The 19,941-nt window shown below is 52.4% G+C and overlaps 1 protein-coding gene across 2 annotated transcripts in view; it reads left to right on the top strand.

Moving 5' to 3' along the window:
* Positions 1 to 19,941, top strand: part of DGAT2 (diacylglycerol O-acyltransferase 2) — a 31,379-nt gene that overhangs the window by 273 nt on the left and 11,165 nt on the right. The window contains exons 2-3 of one of the 2 annotated variants that reach the window (XM_036895387.2): positions 14,435 to 14,563; positions 19,672 to 19,779. In XM_036895387.2, coding sequence (XP_036751282.1) covers positions 14,435 to 14,563; positions 19,672 to 19,779 — 237 coding nt within the window. The remainder of the gene's footprint in view (positions 1 to 14,434; positions 14,564 to 19,671; positions 19,780 to 19,941) is intronic. The other variant, XM_036895388.2, reaches the window with a different exon arrangement.

Here is a 19,941-nt window from a genome sequence, read left to right as displayed (position 1 = left end):
CCAGAGGGATGGCTCCTGTGGTGGATGCGTGCTGTCCCATGAGGGGTCTGGGCGCTGGAGTGAGGGGCTGGGAGACGAGCTGTCCCCGTGAGGGGTCTACAGGGCCTTGCGGGCTTTCATCCTGAGGCTCTGAAGCTGCTAGAGGTTTTCAGGGAAGGTTGCGATGAAGGGCTCTGTGGCAGGCAGGAGTGTATTCTTAGAAGGAGGGTACGTTGCTGGAGGACTGGTCCCTGTGCAGGTTGAGGTCCAACCTCTTGCTTTTCTTTTTGAAAAGCTTGCCTCTTTCTCCCAGCTCATCTGTGTCTGGGATTAGGGAAGAGTAATGATTACCCAGTCTGATCCAGGCATTCTGGCTTTATAGTCAAGTCTGAGTTCATTTTCCACTCCCGAGCTCATCAATTTTTGCAGCCTCTGTTGTATCACCTTCCTTCCCTTAGCTTGCTTTTCTCATCTGAGAGATGGGGAGCTGTGGGGGGTGAGGGTGATAATTGACCACTCCTCTCCAACTGTCAGCATTGTGCATGGTCCGGGCAGTTCCCTCCATCAGGTGGAGGCCTCTTCACCAGGTGGAGCATGCTCTGAAGACAGGACCCCACAGAGTGAAGGGTTTTGCAATCACCTGTAACTGCCACCAGACGAGGAACATGCCTGGTTGGAACAGACGTGCCCATGATGTCCTCTGTCCCACGCCCATCCTCCAGCCCCGGCTTGGGATCCCATTCAGCAGCAGCCATGAGCCTGGCACCCATAGAAGGTGGGGCAGAGGACCCTGGGTACCATACCCTCTAGTGTGGCCATGTCTGTCCCTCTTCCACCAGTGTGGAACTGAGGCCCTCAGTGACTCGGGGGCAGAGTTTTGAGACCAAACTCCAGAGTTTTTCTCACATGAGGAAAAGCATCCCTTCCAGCCCCCACACCTGTCACCTGTAGTTGGAGAAATTGAGATGGGAAGTGGCATCATGTGCCCAGGGTTTCCTTAACAGATACCTTGGCCGGGGATTAAGTACAAGTCAGGGAGACCCTGGGAAGTCATCACAGCTCTCCTGGTGTGCATGTCTTGTCTTGTTTGAAGCCTCCCTCCCACCTCCTAAATCTTTATTCTGCTTACTGAACCTCTCCTATGGTAAGTTTTGTTGTTTTGTTTTGTTTTGTTTTAATAACTAACAAGCACCTACTCTACCCACCTTCATTATAAAAATAAAACATACTAATTATCAGAATTTGGAAAAACACAGAAAAACAGGATAAATATTTAAAATACTGGTAAACTGACTATCCAAAGATGGCTTCCTGTTGCCATTTTAATGTTTCTTTGGAATTTTACTTATACACATTATATAAGGAGAATTGAGGGCATGCTGTAGATACAGTTCTGAACACTGTTTTCTCCCTCTTAATGTTACATCCTGCATATTTCCTTCTGTTACTCAAAATCACTTGTAATACTCTAGGGGCGGCAAGGTAATCTGGCCTGGAGCTTTGTGCTGGTTATGGGCACTGTTGCTTCTGTGACTGTCGCTGTGATTATCTGCCCCTCATGTTAGGAGTGCTGCTTATTGCCCTTGGAGAGACACCAAGCTGCTTGACTGTCTTAGGGCAGGCAGCCCCATCCACCCAGCCCAACAGCCTCTGACAGTCCCTTCTTTCACTTAAGAGTGCTTTTCTGTTCACTGTGCCCTTCAAAGCTCCTTTTCTGACTGCTCACTGCCCATAACAGAAAGGAAGGGACTAAGCCAAAAACAAGAGTTTTTTAAATGCTCTTGTTTCCAGGGGTGGGATAGAGACATCTATCTTCCTGGAGATCCCTTTCCTCGCCATGGTTGTCCACAGGCTGTGAGGTGTAGCTGCCAGGAACCAGTGACCCCAATGCTCAGGTTTTTGACCTGGAGTTTGTTATTCAGGAGGATTTTGACCAAATCACTTAATATCTTATCAGGGGCATTTCCCCATGTTGTTATCAGATTTTAAAAGCTCGCCTTTTTTTTTTTTTTTACTGGCTGAAAGAAATTCCATCATGGCATGTAGCAAGAGCTGGCATCTAATGCAAACCAGTCACTTAAGCTCTCTGGGAGCTACTTTGGTGAAAGACTGGGTGGAGTAAGAGATGGTGCTGAACAAATTTTGTATTATCTAGGCATCTCCATTAGACTGACTTTCTACATCTTTGGCCTTTGATGATACTCCCTAGTGGCCTGGCTCACCTCTGCAGATAAAGTTCCACTGTTGTAAGGTGGTGAATACCTTGTGAGTGGAGGTATTCAAGGAGAGAACATGGATTCTGTGAAGGGAAGCCCTGTGATAGGTGAGAGACTGAAATTTATACATTGGTGTGTAGTTTCTTGGCCAAAAGAGAAAGCCAGCTGTGGGAGCATGGGTAGGTAGGTGTTTGCTGGAGGGAGGCAGGAGTCTGGTTGGTGTTTTTCTAATCTCTGAAGGACTGTCCTGTGCCAGGGGTGGAGGCTGCAGTTAGTCAGATCTGCATCCCTGCTTTTGCCCCTGGATGGGAGGTGCTTCAGGTCTGAGACCTCTGGCCCCTGCCTATATATCCCCCCAGGGTTCAGTGCAGGAGCCAGCATGAGGTGGTGGCAGCTCCAGGAAAATTCTGAGCTGAGTAGGCAAGGCCAGGAACAGGGGTGGGATTATGGGGAGCAGGTTTTGATGCAATGGAAGAATCCTTTCTAACAGCTGTTGAGGACCACAACAGGCTGTGGGGGTGAAGGAACCCCCCCATCACTGGGTGTGCACAAACAAAAGCTTGGTAGGGGCTGAAACAAAGAGGCCAGGTTGTTGCTGGGGCCGTGGGGGTAACTCTGGAACTGAGGGTGGGCAGTCACCTGACCCAGTCCCGAATCATAGATGAGAACAGCACTGTCATGCTCTTCTCTCCCCAACACCACCTCCCCAACTGCAGAGAGGCTACTTTGGGGTTATCTGTGTCACCAAGGGCTCTTCTGGGCTGGGAAAGGACTAATATTTTATTAGTAGGCTGGGTGACTCAGTGGCTAATGTGGAAATCCTGCCCCACCTCCATCCTGCTACCCTCAAATTCAGCAGCAAGTACCTGAGTCATAAAATCATAGCTGCCTGCTGGCCCTGGATCTGGCCCATCCCTCACATTACAGATGGGACACTGAGGGCGTCAGAGAGAAGGGACTGGTCCAGAGTTACAAAGCTAGTGTTAGAACTCAGATTCCTCTCCCAGTCTGTGACTTGCCTCCTTAAGCCAAGAGAGACATCTGGTGAGGTGGTGAAGGGCTGTGCACAGGGCTCTGGCCATTATATGTGCTCGGTGGTTTCCGGAATGAATGAAGCTTGCTCCCAATTTCCATGATGGGCAGCAGATCACCCCTCCCAGATTTTTTGAGGAAGCTCCCCCAGCTTGCCCTGATAGGTAGAGACACCACAAGCCCCCAGGGCTTTGATGCCAGTGAACTGTCAGGTGCCCCTCACCCTACTTCAGGCATTCTAAACTCCTCCATGTGGCTATGGAGCCCCACATGAGCAGCCCCCACCACCTCACAGCCTCCTATCCTACCATGTTGTGCTCTAGCACTTCCCGTGGGCTTCCTGTTCCTTCAGCATCTCCACCAATTCAGTCCCATCTCAGGGCCTTTGCATGTGCTGCTCTTCTGCCCAGATCTTTGCGTGGCTGGTTTCTGATTTGTATCCAGCCTCCTCTTTGAGGTCTTTTCTGACCACACAATCTAGAGAGCCTCCCCTAGTCACTGCATCTTATTATCTTTTTTCTAACCCTTACCATTACCTCAAATATCAGTGTCCTTATCTGTTTAGGTAATTGCCCCCCACCCCATAAGAATGTCAGCCCTTTGTCTTTCTGTGTTGTGTCTCCAGAATCTGGCACAGCACCTGGCATATAGTAGGTGCTCAGTAAATATTTGATGAAGAGTGAATCACTAAAGGAATCTCAGCCCTCCTGAGAGTCACTCAGTCCCTCTTGGCAGGGAACCCTGCTTTTAGCTTCGGTGTGATTCCCCCATCCTTCCTCAGGCTGCCTCAGTGCCTGCCTGGGCTCAGTGCTAGGGCTCAGCCATTCCCTACCCTGGAGACACCCTCCATCTGTGAAGAGCTAGCTCTGGGGCTAAGGGCCAAGAGACTCACCTGGTCCCCCTCACTGCTTCCAGGGATTAGAAGCCAGGAAGCCAGGTTCCATCCCTCTGGGACATGGCTAGGCAGCTCATTTGCCCTCTGGGGATCTCTTATTTTCCAAGATCAGAAATCTCAACTTCTAAAGAATGTGAGGGTTTGAATGAACAGGACTGGAAAGTGCTTTGTAGACTAACTTGTGCTCATGTCAGTCTTTGTCATTTATCCTGTGTGATACATGCAACAGGTTCCCAACATTCTGGGGAGTGGCAGACTCTGCTCTGGGGCGCTTAGGAAGGCTCCGCCATGGTGGGCCTTCAGCTTATCGATGCAGCACCTCCTGTGCATTGCATAAGATTCTGTAATGCTCACAAACTGATCAGCCCTGGTCCCTTCTATTGAGGAAGTGAGACTAGGGAGATGTACATAGGATGACAGTGCACTGTGATCTATGCAGTGAGAGGGAAGGAACCATGGAGAACTGTGGTGGCCTAGAGGGAGGGTGGGAAAGCTACATCATCTAGGGGAAGTAAGGGAAGGCTTCCTGAAGGAGGTGACATTCTTTCTGGGTATTGCAAGATGAATAGGCATCAGCAAGGTAGGCAAGAACATTCAGGTACAGGAACAGCATAAATAGAGGCATGAGGTTTGTGTGGAAGGGGCGGTCTGACTGCAGGACCTCTGAGTGATGAACCTGGGCTGAGGTCCTGTTGTGCTGAGAGGCAGAGACAAGGGAGACTGTACCTGGCTTGGGATGGCTCACCTATGACCGTCTGGGGGCAGGGGAGGGGAGATTCAAGAGCTTTTGGGGAAGGAGCCTGGTGCACGCTGAGTGTCTTGGCCTCTACCACTTCTGGGGCCTCCTGGTAAGGAGCTACAGCTGACAGATTTGAGGGCCTGGGGCTAGGAGTCAGGCCTGGAGTCAGTCTAACCCCTGCTCTGCTGCTGAACTGCTGTGTGGCCTCAGCAAACCACTACCCCTTCCTAATTCTCCTCTATAAAATGGACCAAAGTGTGATGAGTATTTGTCTAGGTTATGGTGCAGACCTAGGAAACTGAACGCACTAACCCATGGGCAAAGCAACAGAAGCAGCGTAGATGTATTCCTTTTATAATTACAGCAGATTTAACAGTCCTGACCAAAGGGCCAGTTGCCTGACTCTGGATCTGCCTCCCATCCATACCTTGGGCAGGACCCTGCCCTCTTGGGACCTCAGTGTCTTCCTCTGCACAGTGAGGAGGGCTGGATGAGATGGCCTACAGGGGCATCCCAGCTCTGCTGCAGAAATGTGATTCCAGCCCTTCCCTGACTGCTGTGGGACCCTGGGGGGCAACCTCCTCCTCATTCTTGTTCTTGCTTGTCCTTGGGAACATGGGCTCTTGTCCTGCTTGGGGCCCAGGTGAATGCCCCCAGGAAAACCTAGCTCTCCACACTTGCTTGTGTATTGTGATAGGGCCTATTTTGAGGACTCCTTGATTAGTGTTGCCATGGCAACCCCTCCCACTTCAATAGCTATTTTTAATGTGTCAGAAGGTAGGGAGTGGGAAGTGGGCCATTGGGGTTCTCAGCAACCACCTCCTGGGGCCTAGTTTCAGCTCCAGGGTCTCAGGAACATGGTATCCTAATAGCTCTACTCCCTTGACCTCACCTCCCAGGAGACTCTACCCTATTTCATGAAAACCAAAGACTTGAACATCCAGGCTTCTGGAGCAGCTCAAGGAGGAGTTTATAGTCTCTTCGGGGGATCTTTGGTGGATAAATTTTTTAGTAGATTCTAGCAGGTTACAGAGGCCCAAGTGTTCAGGACCTCAGATTTCAGGTAATGCAACCCAACCCCCTAATTTACTGCCAGTGGAGAAACAGACCTAGAGAGGGATGAGGAGACCCAGGATCCCAGTGTATCTGTAGATACTCAGGACACACCTGGCGCCTTGCCAGGATCCTGTGCAGGAGGCGGTGTGGACAGACAAGCAAGAATCTCTTGAGCCCATGCAGGGTCCTGATGGCCAAGCCAGGAGCTTTCTAGCCAGTGCACCCAACCCAGTCTGTGTTGGCTTCCAGTGGTTTGGCTTTCCCTTTGGGCCAGGCATCCCAGTGGGCCCTGCTGTAAGGGCACCTAACCCTTACAGGGCAGACTATTAGTTTTTTCAGAAAAGAGTTCATCAGTGTATTGGGGCCAGATAAATGGCTGGCTAGTTGCCTCAAGCACCATCTGAAGTTGGAAGAGGGTATGGGAGGGGTAGGCAACAATCCTCCTTGCCTTCAGGGTGCACCCCTGGACTCCTTGGCCTGGCATGGGTGGTCCTTCATAGCTCCGGCTCCACTTTCTCAACCAGACTCACCCACTCACACACTCGCTATGCTCCAGTCTGGCTGAACTAGCTTGCAGTTAATTCCTCAAACTCATACTCCGTCTCCCTTCCAGGCCCTTGTGAATGCCATTTGCAGGACCCTAGGACCTGAGGTCCTAACGCTGCACCTCCCTCCTGTAAACTTGGCAAACTCTTACTCATCCTTATATCTCACCTGACCCATTACTTCCTCCAGAAAGGCATCCCTGAGAACATCCTCCAGGCCAGACTGGGGCCTCCCCTGGATTCCCTGGTCCTGACATCCTCTCTCTGCCAATTGTTCAAAGCCCTGTCTCTACAGCCATGGTGGGTAGGTGGCCCAGGGTCAGAGCTCAGCCTAGCAGATGCCCCTAAAGCAGAGGAGAAGCAGGGTCTGGTAGCTCCCACCCTAGTGCAGTGCCTGGCATGTAAAGGATACTTAGAAAGCACTTGTTGAATGAATATGAACACTTGGGTTCCACCCTTCTCTCCCTCTCACTGCGGTCTTCCATTGTTGTCCCTGCCTTTAGCCCTGCCCCATTCTACTGAAGGAGACCTGTCCCTTCTCATTCCCCAGAAAGCCATATTTGATCCTTGTCATGGCCAGGGCTTCTCTGTGCTTATCTAGACCCTGTTTATTCATCACAGGCCCCTCGAGCGTCCAGGCCTTCAGCACACTGACCGAGCACGTGCTTTGTGCCTGACCTCATGCTGGGCACAGGGACCCAGATGAACAAGACATTTTTCCTGCAAACAAATGCACACTGTTTCCCATAATGAAAAAGGCTGAGTGTAGGGGTGAGGTGGGGTATGTAGGGCAGTGAGTGGGATAGGGGGGTGCTTCTCTGAGAAAGGGTCAGCCAGGAGGAGCAAGGAATGTCTTTGAGGGGCCAGTACTCAGTGCCTGGCAGGTGCCCACTAACTGTGAGCTGAACAACTGATCAGACTGGAGCTGGAGGTCCCAGGACTCTACCTGTGGGGCCTATAGGCAGGGCCAAGAGAGTGTGAGGAGACTTCCTGGAAGGAAAGAGTATCTGGTGGAACATGGGGAGGGACAGAATGCGGACAATTCCATGTGCAAGGCTGCAGGAGCATCCCCCTGGACTGAGACTCTAGAATCCACAGGCATGACCCTCCCTAACCATGAGTGGCCTTCTCATCACCGCATGTGTGGACTCCCACTGAAAGGGGCTTTGAGGAAGTGGCATCTCTATGGCACTTGGCTTAGCTTCCTGGCCCATCCTGGGGCTGGAGGGGTCAGCCAGGGGTTAGTATGGCCATCTCTTGGCCCCCATGTAGACTTGTACCCAGTTAGAGTAGGTTGGGGTGATTTCCTCCCTGTCCAGTCGGCCTCTGGTGGCCCAAGGCAAAGCTTAGGTCCAGGTAGGCCCAGGTGTGATATCTTGGGGCTGGGGACACTAGCAGGATGAATTCCCCATCCAGGGAACCCCTAGAGGCTGTCCACTTCTCTCTGCAACCTCACTGGCATCTTCTAGCTCTCTGACAGATGTGCCCGCCACTCTTTGTCCCTCTTCCATAAGTTAAGATTCCTCACAACAATCCTGGATCATATCTAAGGAGGACACCAAGTCTCAAATAGGGGAAGTGACTTTCAGGGTCTCACAGCAGGTAAGAGTCAGAGCCAGGGTTTGAATCCCAAGCCTGCTGACGCCTCTGCTCCCAGACAGTGCAGGGGTTGTCATACTCATCAGATGGGAGAGGAAACCAAGGCTCACTTGATAATTATCTAGCATTCATGCAGGTCTTTACTTTTTATGAAGCTCTTACCTATACATTATCTCATTTAATTCTCACCACAGCCTGGCAAGGTAGGTATTAGCTCCACTGTACAAATGAGGAAACTGAGGCTTGTACAGGAAGTGACTCACCAAGGCTACACTTCCTGGAAGTTAAAGGCCTGGTTCTGCTGAGGCCCAGCCACCTGTCCTTGGCACCTTCTCCAGGCTGGCGCCCCATGCCTCCCTACCCCCCAGATGCCAATAAGGAAGGTGGGTGGAGGAGGCAGTGTAAGTTGTCATGAGGCCTGCCCCGCGGCTGTCTACATGTGCTTCAGCCTCCCCATGGAGGCCGGCCTTGCTCGGTGCCTCCTCTCTGCAGGTCAGAGGATCTTCTTGCCCCTCTGTCTAGCTCTTTACCCCACGGTTGGTTTTCTTCATCACTGCCTAACATTACATCATGGGGTTATGTGTAGTGCTTTCTCTCTGCCTCAGCAGATTAAATCCTGTAACAGGTGGGACTTTTATCTGCTGTGTTCACTGCGATTTCCTTAGTGGCTAGCACAGTGCTTGGCACCTCAGAGGTGTTCTGTGCTTCACATCTTACCTCTGTTCTTTCCTCTGTCCACCTCCTCCAGGAGCCACTTTTGGCTATTCAAGCCTTTTGACTTGCCTGTTCTCAGCTTCTGTTTGGGGTAAATGTGAACCCCCATTCCCTGTTCGGGCCTGTCTCTTTATAACTCCCTGTGAGTCTGGCAGCTGCTCCCAACCCCATGTCCACTGTCCTCCTCCTCATCCCCCAGACCTTGTCTGCAGGGCCCTGCTGAGGCCTGGTTGCCTCCTGTGGTCTCCCCTGCCACTGTCCTCACTCTGCCTGTTCTCAAAACACACAGCCTCATGACCATGCACATCTTAAAAATTTGTTTTTGCTCATTATTAATACCCCTTCCCCCTGGTCAATCGTAGAAGCGATGATTTAGCTACCATTTAATCACTTAACAAATGCCGAATGTACCTTACATACATTTTTCCCCCCATTTAATCTTCCCAACAACCCTGCGAGGTAGGGATTTTTATCCTCCTTTTACAAATGAGGAAACTGAAGCTGAGAGAAGCTAAGGGACTCGCCCAAGCAGCCATGCAGGGGCAGAGCTGGCCCAGGGCCCTTTCTCAGAGTACGGGGATTGGTGCTCAGGTCCTGCCTCTCGTGTGTATGAGAGGAAGCTCAGGTTTTGTCAGCCTGGGTGTGGACTCCCTGGTCACTCTGCTATCAGATGTTGGGCAATGAGGTGTTCACACATCCAGCTGGGCCCTGGGACCAAGGGATGTTTGGCCCCACTGCTGCAGGCAGCTTTCACTTAGCCCAGGCAGCACAGCTTGATTTCTGGGAGCACAGAGGTAGGGGTTCACGTTCCTTGCACAGCCAGTCTACCGGAGAATGTCCCCACTAGACTTGGGACATGGTGTGGGGCCAAGCAGGCAGCTCTCCCAGCCAGGGGTGTGTTCCTGAGGTCTGGGTGTGGACTGGCTGGTGTCATGAGGACCAGCCCTATAGCGTGGCGTCATGGAAGTGAGGAGGGACAGAGTCCAAATACCTGCCTTGAGTCCTGACCTCTCTACACCCTGCCAGGCAAGTGGTTTAACCTCTTGTGGCTTCATCCCACCTCAGTTTCCATCTCTGTGAGATGGGTTGCACATTCCTGCCTTGTTACCTTCCCTGGGAGTTGCTGGGGGACAGTGACAGCCTGTATAGACATGGCGGGGGGATATTCCTTTCTGGGTGCAGGAGAGCTGCTCTGGACCTCTCTGGCAGCTCCACTCCCTCTGCCCACCCCAAAGCGAGGAGCCAATGAGCTGTAAGATAAATGGTGCCTGGAGCCACTATTTGAACTGGCTATTGGGAACTTTTGTTCATAGCACTAGTCAAGTTACTCTACGGCCTGTCTTGCCTCCATGAAAAGGATGGGCTCTGTTCTCATCATGGGTGAGGAAACTCGTGCTCAAAGAGGGTGGGAGAGGCTCGCATCTGCCACCCCATCTCTGTCCTGGGGGCCTCAGTGATGGGGCTAGGAGCCTTCCGTCAGGCAGCTTGGTCTGACTTGGGCATCTGGCTTTCACCTGTGTCAGAGGCTTACGGGTTTGTTTGTTCATGCAGTAAACCTCTATGAGCTCCTTTTCACTCCAGGCCCTGGGGCCCTGGGCACACACACAAATCAGGTACCAGCCTTGATGCCCAGGAGACACTGGCAGAGGAGAATGGTCAAGGAAATGGATACTGGCTGCGGTGGGGCAGGTATTGAGAGGGGGTGTGCAGAGCACAGCATGCCGAGAGGCTGGCGGAGGGGTACCAAGGAAGCAGATGGCACTGGGGCTTGACTCGAGGCTGAGGCTCCCTGTTGGCCCCACTCAAGACTCGGGGACAGTCAGGCTGGGTGTGAAGGTTGTGGCATCTTATTGCAGCACTGGTGTGCACACCAGTCTCTGTTGGGCCCCTGCAGCCCCAGCCAAGGCAGAGGAGGTGCTGACAGGTGGTGAGGGCTGGCAGTGACCTGAGGGTCCCCAGCTGAACCCTCATTTTCCATCTGCCAGGCAGCTGTACGAGGGCTGTTGCAAGGTGACGAGCCTCTAGGTGGTGTCTTCAGGAGGGTCTGAGCGGTAAGAGAGATTATAGTGCTCATCCTCCCCACCTCCAATTTAAAGATGGGAAACTGAAGCCCAGAGAGGTACCTGCTTCTGGCTTGCCCCTCTGAAGGAAAGCAGGTCATTTGATTTCCTCGGTCCCCTTGAAGCCCTCCCCAACTTCATTGTGAGAAGAGAGGAGGAACTTGGGAGGGCCTGCTGCCTAGGGACAGAACACAGGCTTGGAGGTTGGGCCTAAATTGAGTCTGACTCTGCCACCCTTTGGCCGAATAACCTTGGCCATGTCACTTCCCTGAGCCTTTTTTATCACCATCAAAATAGGAGTGATGATGCCAAACTCAAGGGCCTGGGAAGGAATCCGAGTGCCTCTGGGGTGCTTTGGGGGCCCCAAAACTTCATGGGCTGTGTGGGCAGTGCACCTGTCACCCAGCCCTGCAGGGAGGGGCTGAGGAACAGCTGGAACAGAGACCCGCTCTTCCTCTCAGCACACATTTCTGAGTGTCCACTCTGGGCTAGCCCTGGCAGGCCACCAGGAGCCCAGACATGGGTCAGACCCAGGCCTTGACCCCAGCTGCCAGCATGTGGAAGAAGAGACTTGTAATCAGCAGTCAGGACAGGGTGAGGGGCTTTGGGAGCCCAGGAGGAGGACTCCTTTTTTCTCATCTTATTCTGCCGACCTCTCCTGACTTATCTCCAGACAGGCACTCTCTGTGGCAGGTTGGAGAAGGCAGAAAGATGGGTCCTCACAGTTCCAGGCTTGCGTGAGCCTTAGAATTTATAATCCCGGAGAAAGACAACCTTTTTCCAAATGTTTGCCCTATCTGGATTTTGAAGGACAAGCCTTATTCCCTTGTCAAGGACTTAAAAGGTAGGCAAGGAGGGACTTTCTAGGCAAAGGAATAATGGCTTGATATTTCTTAGGTCCATGGGGGCTTCCACTGGGACTGGGGTTCAGCGTCATGGACAGACCAGCTTCCAGGGCTGGGCCCTGTGGTTAGCCAGGTTGGGATCATCTGGCCTCAAGGAAGCCCTGGAGGAACCTGGGCCTGAAGAACGCAGAGCAGCAGCTCCCTCCCGGCTCCTGCTCCAGGCAGCACCTCCCTCTGACTCCCACAGGAGCACCTGTCACTCAGGCGACTCTGTGCTTCCTATTGGTTGCAGAGTGGCCTGTGGAAAGTAGCTGGGACAAGGCAGGGTGAGAACCGACTGAATGGTGTGGGAGAAGCCTGGCTCTGGCGGTTGTGCCACGTTGATTGTATGCGTGCCTCAGGCCTCTTCCTTCTGGCTGGTTAACAGGGTGAGGGGCAGGCCAGCCTGTCAGCAGCTCCTGTGCTCTGACCTTATCTCATTGTGAGAGACCTCTAGTAAGTTTAAGGGACAGATATGGATTTGGCATGAGGAAGTTTCACATCTTTTCAGTAGTTTCAAGTCCTTTCCTTAAATACTCCTCAGGCTATTGGCCTTGGGGTCCTGCCGCAGTGGGAAGTGTTCAAATGAGACAATGTCTGATGGCCTTCCCTCCATTGCCTTCTCTCCCTGCCCAGCAGAAGGTGGGCCCCCTACCAGCTGTCCCCCAGACCCAGAGCAGGACTCATCTACCCCTTAGCCTACCCCTACCCGCCAAGGCTCCCGCTTCACTTCCTCTGACACAGCTCAGGAGGCAGAGGCAGCCTTTGTATCAAAGGCCCAGGCCTGTGCTTGGGCTTCACTTACTCCCACATGTACTTACTGAGGCCTCTCCCCACTTCTGGATGGGTTTACTAGGCCCTGAGCCCAGCCCACCCTTGGACCTGCTATGTCCCATGCACAAATGTAAGAGCCCTTTGCACCTGCTGTGGGGCACAGGGAGGTGCCCTGAGCAGGGAACAGGAATCCTGGGTCCACCCATGGCCCCACTGCTTGAGTAACTCTGGGCCAAACAGTGCTCCTCTCAGTCCACCTGGTGGTCCAATTGGGCTGTAATAGATGACCCCAGATGGCCCTCAGGCTCTAGGCTGGGTTGTTGGGAAAGTATGGCAGTAGAAAGGGCTTTTCTATGGCAGGATTTTTATACAGAGGGTGAAGAAGCAGTTATGTGCCAACCTCAGGAATGCCTCTGTGGCCCAGCCTCTTTATTTGCCTTTGTGAGTTCACATACTGCCACCTCCACCCGAGTCACGCCTGTGAAGTATTAGATGTTACTGAGCTCCCAGTATGTGCCATGCCCTGAAGGTATGGAAGTGAGCCCTTGTGGTCTTGCCTGGGGTCACATAGTAGAACCAACATTTGAACTGGGGTCTGACTCCTCTGCTGTACCAAGGCCCCTTCGTTTGATCTATTAGATCAGGTAAAGGGAACAGAACTGGTGTGTCTGCTTTGAGGCCTGGAATTATCTACATGCCTCCTAAAAGCCCAAGCAATTGTTTAACTTTCAGCTAATGAGGGTTATGAACCTTTCTAAACTCTGCAGTGACATTGTTGCTCTGCAGATTTTAAAGAAATGCAAAGGCTTGAGTGTAAGCCTCTAAACCCCTTTCCCTCATTCTCCCAGTAGTAGGCCAGGGTGAAAGGTCATAAGACCCTTAAGGACAAGATTGTGACTCAGTGCCTTGCAGAGTGAGTGGTGTGAAGGAATGTTTGACCAGCATACAGTAGGCACTTAGGGAAGATGTGTTGAGTGAAGGGCATGCAGTTGGGGCTCAGCAGATGTGGGGCTTTAGAGTGGCCCACCCTGTTAGTCCAGCTGCTGGAAGGAATGGCTATGGACTAGGAACCTTGTCATGCTCTCCCTGGCACTGCCTCTCTTATAGTCAGCAGGCTTTCTGGTCTCATTGCCCACAGCCACTGGAGTCCAGGCTGCATAGCCACAGAGCTAATTAAGTGGACACATCTTGTCCTAACTTCTAGGTTGGCACCTGCTTGTTAGCAAACATAATTGCAGCCCTCAATGTTCCAGGCTGCCTGAAGCTCACTGGCCACTGGATCCTTTGCGGAAGCAAAGGCTCCCACCTAATTCCTCTCTGGGCCCCAAGCTTTGGGCACTGAGTCCAGCTGAAAGGGTAAATCCCTCAGAAGACGGTAGTCGTGGTGGTATTGGTGGTGTTGGGGGTGGGGACAAGAGGGCTGAGCAACCTAAGGAGGGGTATCAGTCCTGGGGATAAGTAGGGGTGGGGCGGGGATTTGGGGTGCTCAAAGTACATTTAGGGAAAAAAACATTGCAAATTGGATGTTGAACCTCTGTCCTTGGCCTTTCAGACTCAGATAGCAAAGATTAAATATTTGTACTAGGTCCAGATAAAGGATAAGGACAGGAGTTTGGGGTGAATGGGAGGGAAGAGAACTGGCAGTTACTGATAACCTCCTCCAGCCTCTTTGGATTCCTCATTTGGTCTCAAAAATGGTCCTATGAGAGGGACACCATTCCCACTGGGTGTATATAGAACTCGGGTCTGGGGAAGCAGTGAAGAACCCAGAATCACAAAGCTATTGAGAGGCAGGGCTAGGCCTTGAACCCGGGTCTGTCTGATTTTGTGGCCCATGCTCCTCTAGCATCTAGGAAGGTGCCTGTGAGAGTGCGTTGGTGTTGGGGACTCTGAGGCTGGCAGGAAGGGTGGCAACAGGCTGACATCTCCCCTGTGCTGCAGGCACCGGCTCCAGCATCCTCTCTGCCCTCCAGGACCTCTTCTCCATCACTTGGCTCAACAGGTCCAAGGTGGAAAAGCAGCTACAGGTCATCTCGGTGCTACAATGGGTCCTGTCCTTCCTTGTGCTAGGTAAGCCGGGGCTTCAACGGCAAGGGCAGGTGGGGGTCACCTTCCCAGCAGAGGTTAGAGCAAGAGCTCTGCCCTTCAGGAGTGAGGGCTGAGCACATTCTCCACCTACCACCTTTTGGATCCCTGATGAAGTGCTCTACTCCTAGGCATGCATGGGACTCAGGGAGATTCAGTGGGAGGTGGAGTACAGATCCCATTTTACAGACATGAAGCTCAAGTTTCAAAGAAGGTAAATAACTTGTCCAAAATCATGCAGATTTGAATCCAAGTCTGTTGGCCCCCAAAACCTGTGTTTTTCCCGTGTGCCACCCTGGCTACCAACAGACATTTTCCAGCGGCTCTGTTGCTTTGCATTGCATGGTGCAGCGCCCGCTGGAGTCCTGACTCTACCACAGACCAGCTCTGTGACCACACACAGGTTCCTTGAGCTCTGTGGAAGTTAGTTTCCTCATTTTGAATGTGGCAGAAAGGCTGCCTGCTTCACAGGGCTTTTTTAGGGATTGAAGATGGGGAACAAGAGCATGTAGCACAGGGTTGGTCATGGGGGCCCCGCTAAATGGGAGCTACTACTGAGAAGTACCTGCAGAGCCCACCCCCAGCCCTCACCCACCTTCTGCTGAACAGTCCCCAGTGGCTTCCCGTGGCCCATTTAATGCTGCTTTCTCCCGTCTCTCTCTCCACACCTCCCCGCTCAGTGCTCTGCAGGGCCAGGTTGGTGCCCTCCTAGACTGGGTTGCTGTCCAGACCAGGTTCAGGACGTGGCGGATTGTCTGGGAGCGGGAGGGCCCACGCTGGGGCCAGCCCCTGCTGTCCCAGCAGCTCGTCTTCCCCAGGCTTCTGTCCTCGCACAGCTAAGTGGCCACCCAGCGTGTCAGGACAAACCTGTCTCAGAGCATCATAGAGCACATGCCAGCACCTGTGGGCAAGTCCCACCGGGTGCCCCACCTCCTTAGGGCTGAGGAGGTTTATCAGGAGTTACATGTCAGTGCAGAGCGGCCGTCCTTCTAGTATATACAGGGGCCTCTGGGACCACATCTCCAAGGCAGGTCCAATCTTTCCCTCCCTCTCTTTGCAGGGCAGGCAGAGGGATGGGATAGGAGTGCTATTTGGAATGTAGTGGGACAGCCCCCACAGTATACCAGGCACTTGCTGTGTCTTTCCTTATCTTCCAACTTCACAGGTGAGGAGATGGAAATTCATGGAGGTTCAGTGACCCTCTGAGACTCTGAAGTTCATTAAATGCAGAAGGCCAGAACACTCCCCAGGGATGTCACCTTACCAGAAGCTCAGAATCAGTGGACCTGGTCTGAAACAGCCAGTCTTCACTTTTAAGCCTAAAAGTGGGCTTTAAGAGGTCCATGAACCCTAAAATTAGGTACAAAATTAAAGTGGGAATATGTGCATATTTTTCTGGGGTCAAGAGCAATTGCTGTCCTCAGATTCTTATAGGGACATATAGCCTCAAAAAGATAATATTCTGGGGAGTAGAGCAAATTAAACTGGCTTCTTCAGGGCTCAAACCCCCAACTTGACCCACATTCAGCACTTACTAGAATCCTGGAATAGAGAACACAGTGCAATCCCCTCCATTTTCAGATAGGAAGCAGGGGCCAGGGGAATCAGAGCCTTGCCCAGAATCACACGAGGAGGAAGTAGTGGGACCAGGACAAGACCCCATGAACTCTAACTTCCCAAACCCCTGCCTAGTCTGCTGCACCAGCTGCCTTCGACCCCATTTGCATGGAGAAGCCACCATGATCCCTGTCTTAGTGGGTCAGAGCTTGGATGATGGGGAGCTGAGCCCCTGGTAGAAACACAACTTGAACAGCACGGGACAGGAATGGGCTGTCCTGTGCTCCAGATTGTAGGTTACCAATCAATCAAGCCCAGCCACAGCCCAGAAACCAGCCCAGCATCTTCCCTATGCCCTTGTGTAGGTGGGTTAGACAGACAGGTCTTTTGAGCTGCTGCTAATTACTGCCCTGAGCAGCTCCAGGCTCTCCCTCCCACTGCCACCCAAATCTGCTGGCACAGGCCTACCTGGTTTTGCAAAGGCTGCTGTGACCCCATTGAAATGCTTCAAGAACAGAGTGACTGCACCATTTTTGTGCCAGGGTTTGTGGACCCCTCCTGCATTCTGGTAAAGGCTACAAGCCTTCCTCAGTGTTTGTAAATGTGAAATACCAAGAACATTGGATTTCACAGGAAACCTACAATACTGAAATATAACTAGGTATACGTTAAGAAATCGAATTAGACCATGTAACAACACATGTGCTTCTTTATTAAATAAAAAAATCAAGCAGCAGGTGTAATCATTACTATAATTCTTAAGTAGTGATGGGAATAAACGATTTTCTAAGATATCTGCAACTGCTATAAGTGTGGTATGAAAATGCTTTTGTTTTCTATTGGTATCACTCAACAGGTACTGCCAATACCAGTGTGGTCTGCTACATTTGTAAATGGAGGAAATGCTACATTTCTTTGAGAGATGGATGGAAATTAGGATGTCACTTTTCCCCCCTTCCAAGTCCATGGATCTCCAGATTAGACACTGTGTGTTAAGTCCCCTTCACACATCATGTTATTATAATCCCTGTTGTGGAAGTTGAAGCTCAGGGATGGGCCATGGCCAGTGAGTGGCAGGCCCAGGGTTCATGAAGGAGCACGTGTGTACTGCTTATAGGGCCCCACTGCTGCCTCCCTGCCCCTGAGCAACCACAGACTGCCCTCCAGCAATCCTCAGGGACCACTCTTTTGAATCAAGAGCATCCCCATGACATGTGGGGAGAGGGTGATTGTGAAGGAGGCCCTGAGCCATCTACGTGTGCAGCCGGCAGGGTCTGTAAGCAGCCTTTTCCATGTCAGGGGCCCAGTCGAGCTGGCTCCTGCTGCAGCCCCATGACCTACGTGGGTGGAGCAGGGAACCCATTGTTCAGTGGACTCATGAGGCTCTGAAGGAAGGTCGTTTGGTGGGTTTAGTTCATTTTTTGCCCCATCAAACTTCCCTGTGTTGGTTGCTGGAGTGGGAGAGGTTATGTGACCTGGTTGTGGCTCCCAAGAAGCTTGGGCTGGAGGGCTGGCTGCTGGAAGGAGTCTGCTGGAGGAAGCAGATAACAGTGAGACCGATGGCGAGCACTGTGAGAGGGTTCAGGGGGATCAGGGCAAATGGACCTTCCAGCTGAGAAAGACCGGAACTGGAATGTAGTCTCCAGACTCAATCTGCTCTCTCTCCCTCCATCCAGGCTGCCTTAACATCAGAGTGAGGACATAACATAGGGATTTCCACCTTCCCTGAGAGCCCAGACAGCTAGGCAGTGGGGCTTGGGCCTCAGCCCTCTCTGGTCCCTCTACCTCTCAAAAGAGTTAGGGGTTTGATGGCAGCTAGATTTCCAGGCTGCTCAGACCCTCGCCTGCACCTCGCAGCCCTGCTCAGGCCCACCTGGAACATCTGCCTAGCCTCTGAAGGAGCTTGGGTACCTGTGGAGTCTGGGGGCGCCAGAGTAACCCTTTTTCCAGACTGAAGAAAGGGGACCACAGGCAAATTCTCAGCACTGTGAATAACTTTGTAAGTGGCCTTAACTTAGATATAGCCATTGACCAAGCTGCCTCAAATACTTAAGTTTGCCTTTGACAGGGTTTCATAGTCTGCAAATGCTTGCCTGGAGACTCATCCTCCCTATCTGTGATGTCACACTCCTAAGCTGGTCCTGAAAAACTGGGTTTCCTGGTCACTCTGTGTTCATTGCCCCACCTAAGATAGTTGTCCCATTTTTAGCTACCTTGGGGAAAAGCTAGCTCAGAAGTCTAGAAGGGGACTGGATTGTGACCACACTTGCCTGACCTTAGGTTCATGGGGAGTCTGTGTCTGGCACTCCTCTTTCCCTCAGGAAACCAGAGGAGGCTCAGCATGGTGGGAAGAAGAGAGCATGGAATCCAGAGCCAGGCAGCCAGAGAGCATCCATGACTAGTGCGATACCCAGACTAAAATGGGTACACAGCGAGGGTCGGCTCCCCTCCCCGGGCTGGAGGGGGGTGCTGGACCGAGACCATGCCTCCACTGAGCATGAGTACCTGCTGTCCGGGCTCTGTCCTGAGTGCCAGGGGACAAAGAAGGTGTAGCCCCCTGGTGTGAAGAATTCAGAGTTGGGAGATCCATGTGGGAGGACAGTATAATACTAGAGAACAGGGTCTGAAGAGATGAGGTCTGACTAGGCCTTGAAGACTGGGTAAAAATTGGAAAGACAGAAGCCCTGAAGAGGGCATCTCGGGGCGAGCCATGAGGTAAACCAGGCTTGTCACGAACATTCCTTCCTTTCTGTGCCAAGTTATTCAACCTAATGGCCAGCAGGCCCAGAACAAAGTGTCACATGGAGGCTGGCACCAGGGAGCCTTCTGCGTGTCCTCCTGGGGCTTTGAGAGGGGGGCTGTTGGGCTTTGACTTGGGACTGCCTGGTGCTCCGTTATGTTGGAAGGGGCCAGTCTTCCTCCTGGAGCCAGAATCCCCCTCTCTCAGGTCCCTCCAGGGGCATTCTGGGGCTTCTGATTTTTGGTTGAACTTAAACCTAGTGCAGATTATGGACTTAATAGACTTGACTTAGAATCCTGGCTCTGCCACTGTCCCGTGGGGTGACCTGGGGCAAGTTACCTCCCCTAGAACCTTGGTCTCGCCTCTAAAATGAGGTACAAGTTGCTCTGCCACTTGAGACAGTGGCTCAGCCCAAGATGTCCAGGCACTTGGTAGGTCCTGCCCCTTGTCCACAGTAGCTGTGCTGGGTACTGGGGTGGGGAGAACATGCAAGAAGGGGACAGAAAGAACAGCTCTTAAGGACAGCTTCATAAGAAGCTGATGTCGTCTCCTGTGGCACTACTGCCCAGACAACATGGAGCCCACGTGCCCCTCAGCACCAGCACAGCCCATCAGAATCTAGCGGGTGAGGTCTAGTCCCTGAGAGCCTGTTCCTCCCCAGACTGTGGCTGGGGCCCCCTCCGCCTGTGGCCCTGGCTGTGCCCAGATTAGTGCCACAGGGAACAGTCACTCCGAGGGGAGATGAAGGCCACCCAGGGAGGACAGGGCCTTACCTGTGGCCATGTGCCTCCCCCAGGAGTGGCCTGCAGTGTCATCCTCATGTACACGATCTGCACCGATTGCTGGCTCATCGCTGTGCTCTACTTCACCTGGCTGGTGTTTGACTGGAACACGCCCAAGAAAGGTAAGAGCCCACACTTGCCCCGCCTCCTCATCTCTGGAACGCTTCCTCCTGCACAAGCTAAGTTCCTCAGCCCAGGTGCTGCCTTATTTTACTTAACACCTACTCTGTGAAAAGCACTGGGCTAGGCCAGGGTGTGGTTTGGGGTGGGGGTATTTAAAAGCT

The sequence above is a fragment of the Manis pentadactyla genome, chromosome 9 (genome assembly GCF_030020395.1).
Source record: "Manis pentadactyla isolate mManPen7 chromosome 9, mManPen7.hap1, whole genome shotgun sequence".
Classification (NCBI taxonomy): domain Eukaryota; kingdom Metazoa; phylum Chordata; class Mammalia; order Pholidota; family Manidae; genus Manis; species Manis pentadactyla.
The sequence above is the reverse complement of the archived record's forward strand: the minus strand, read 5'-3'. Positions and strand labels throughout refer to the sequence as shown.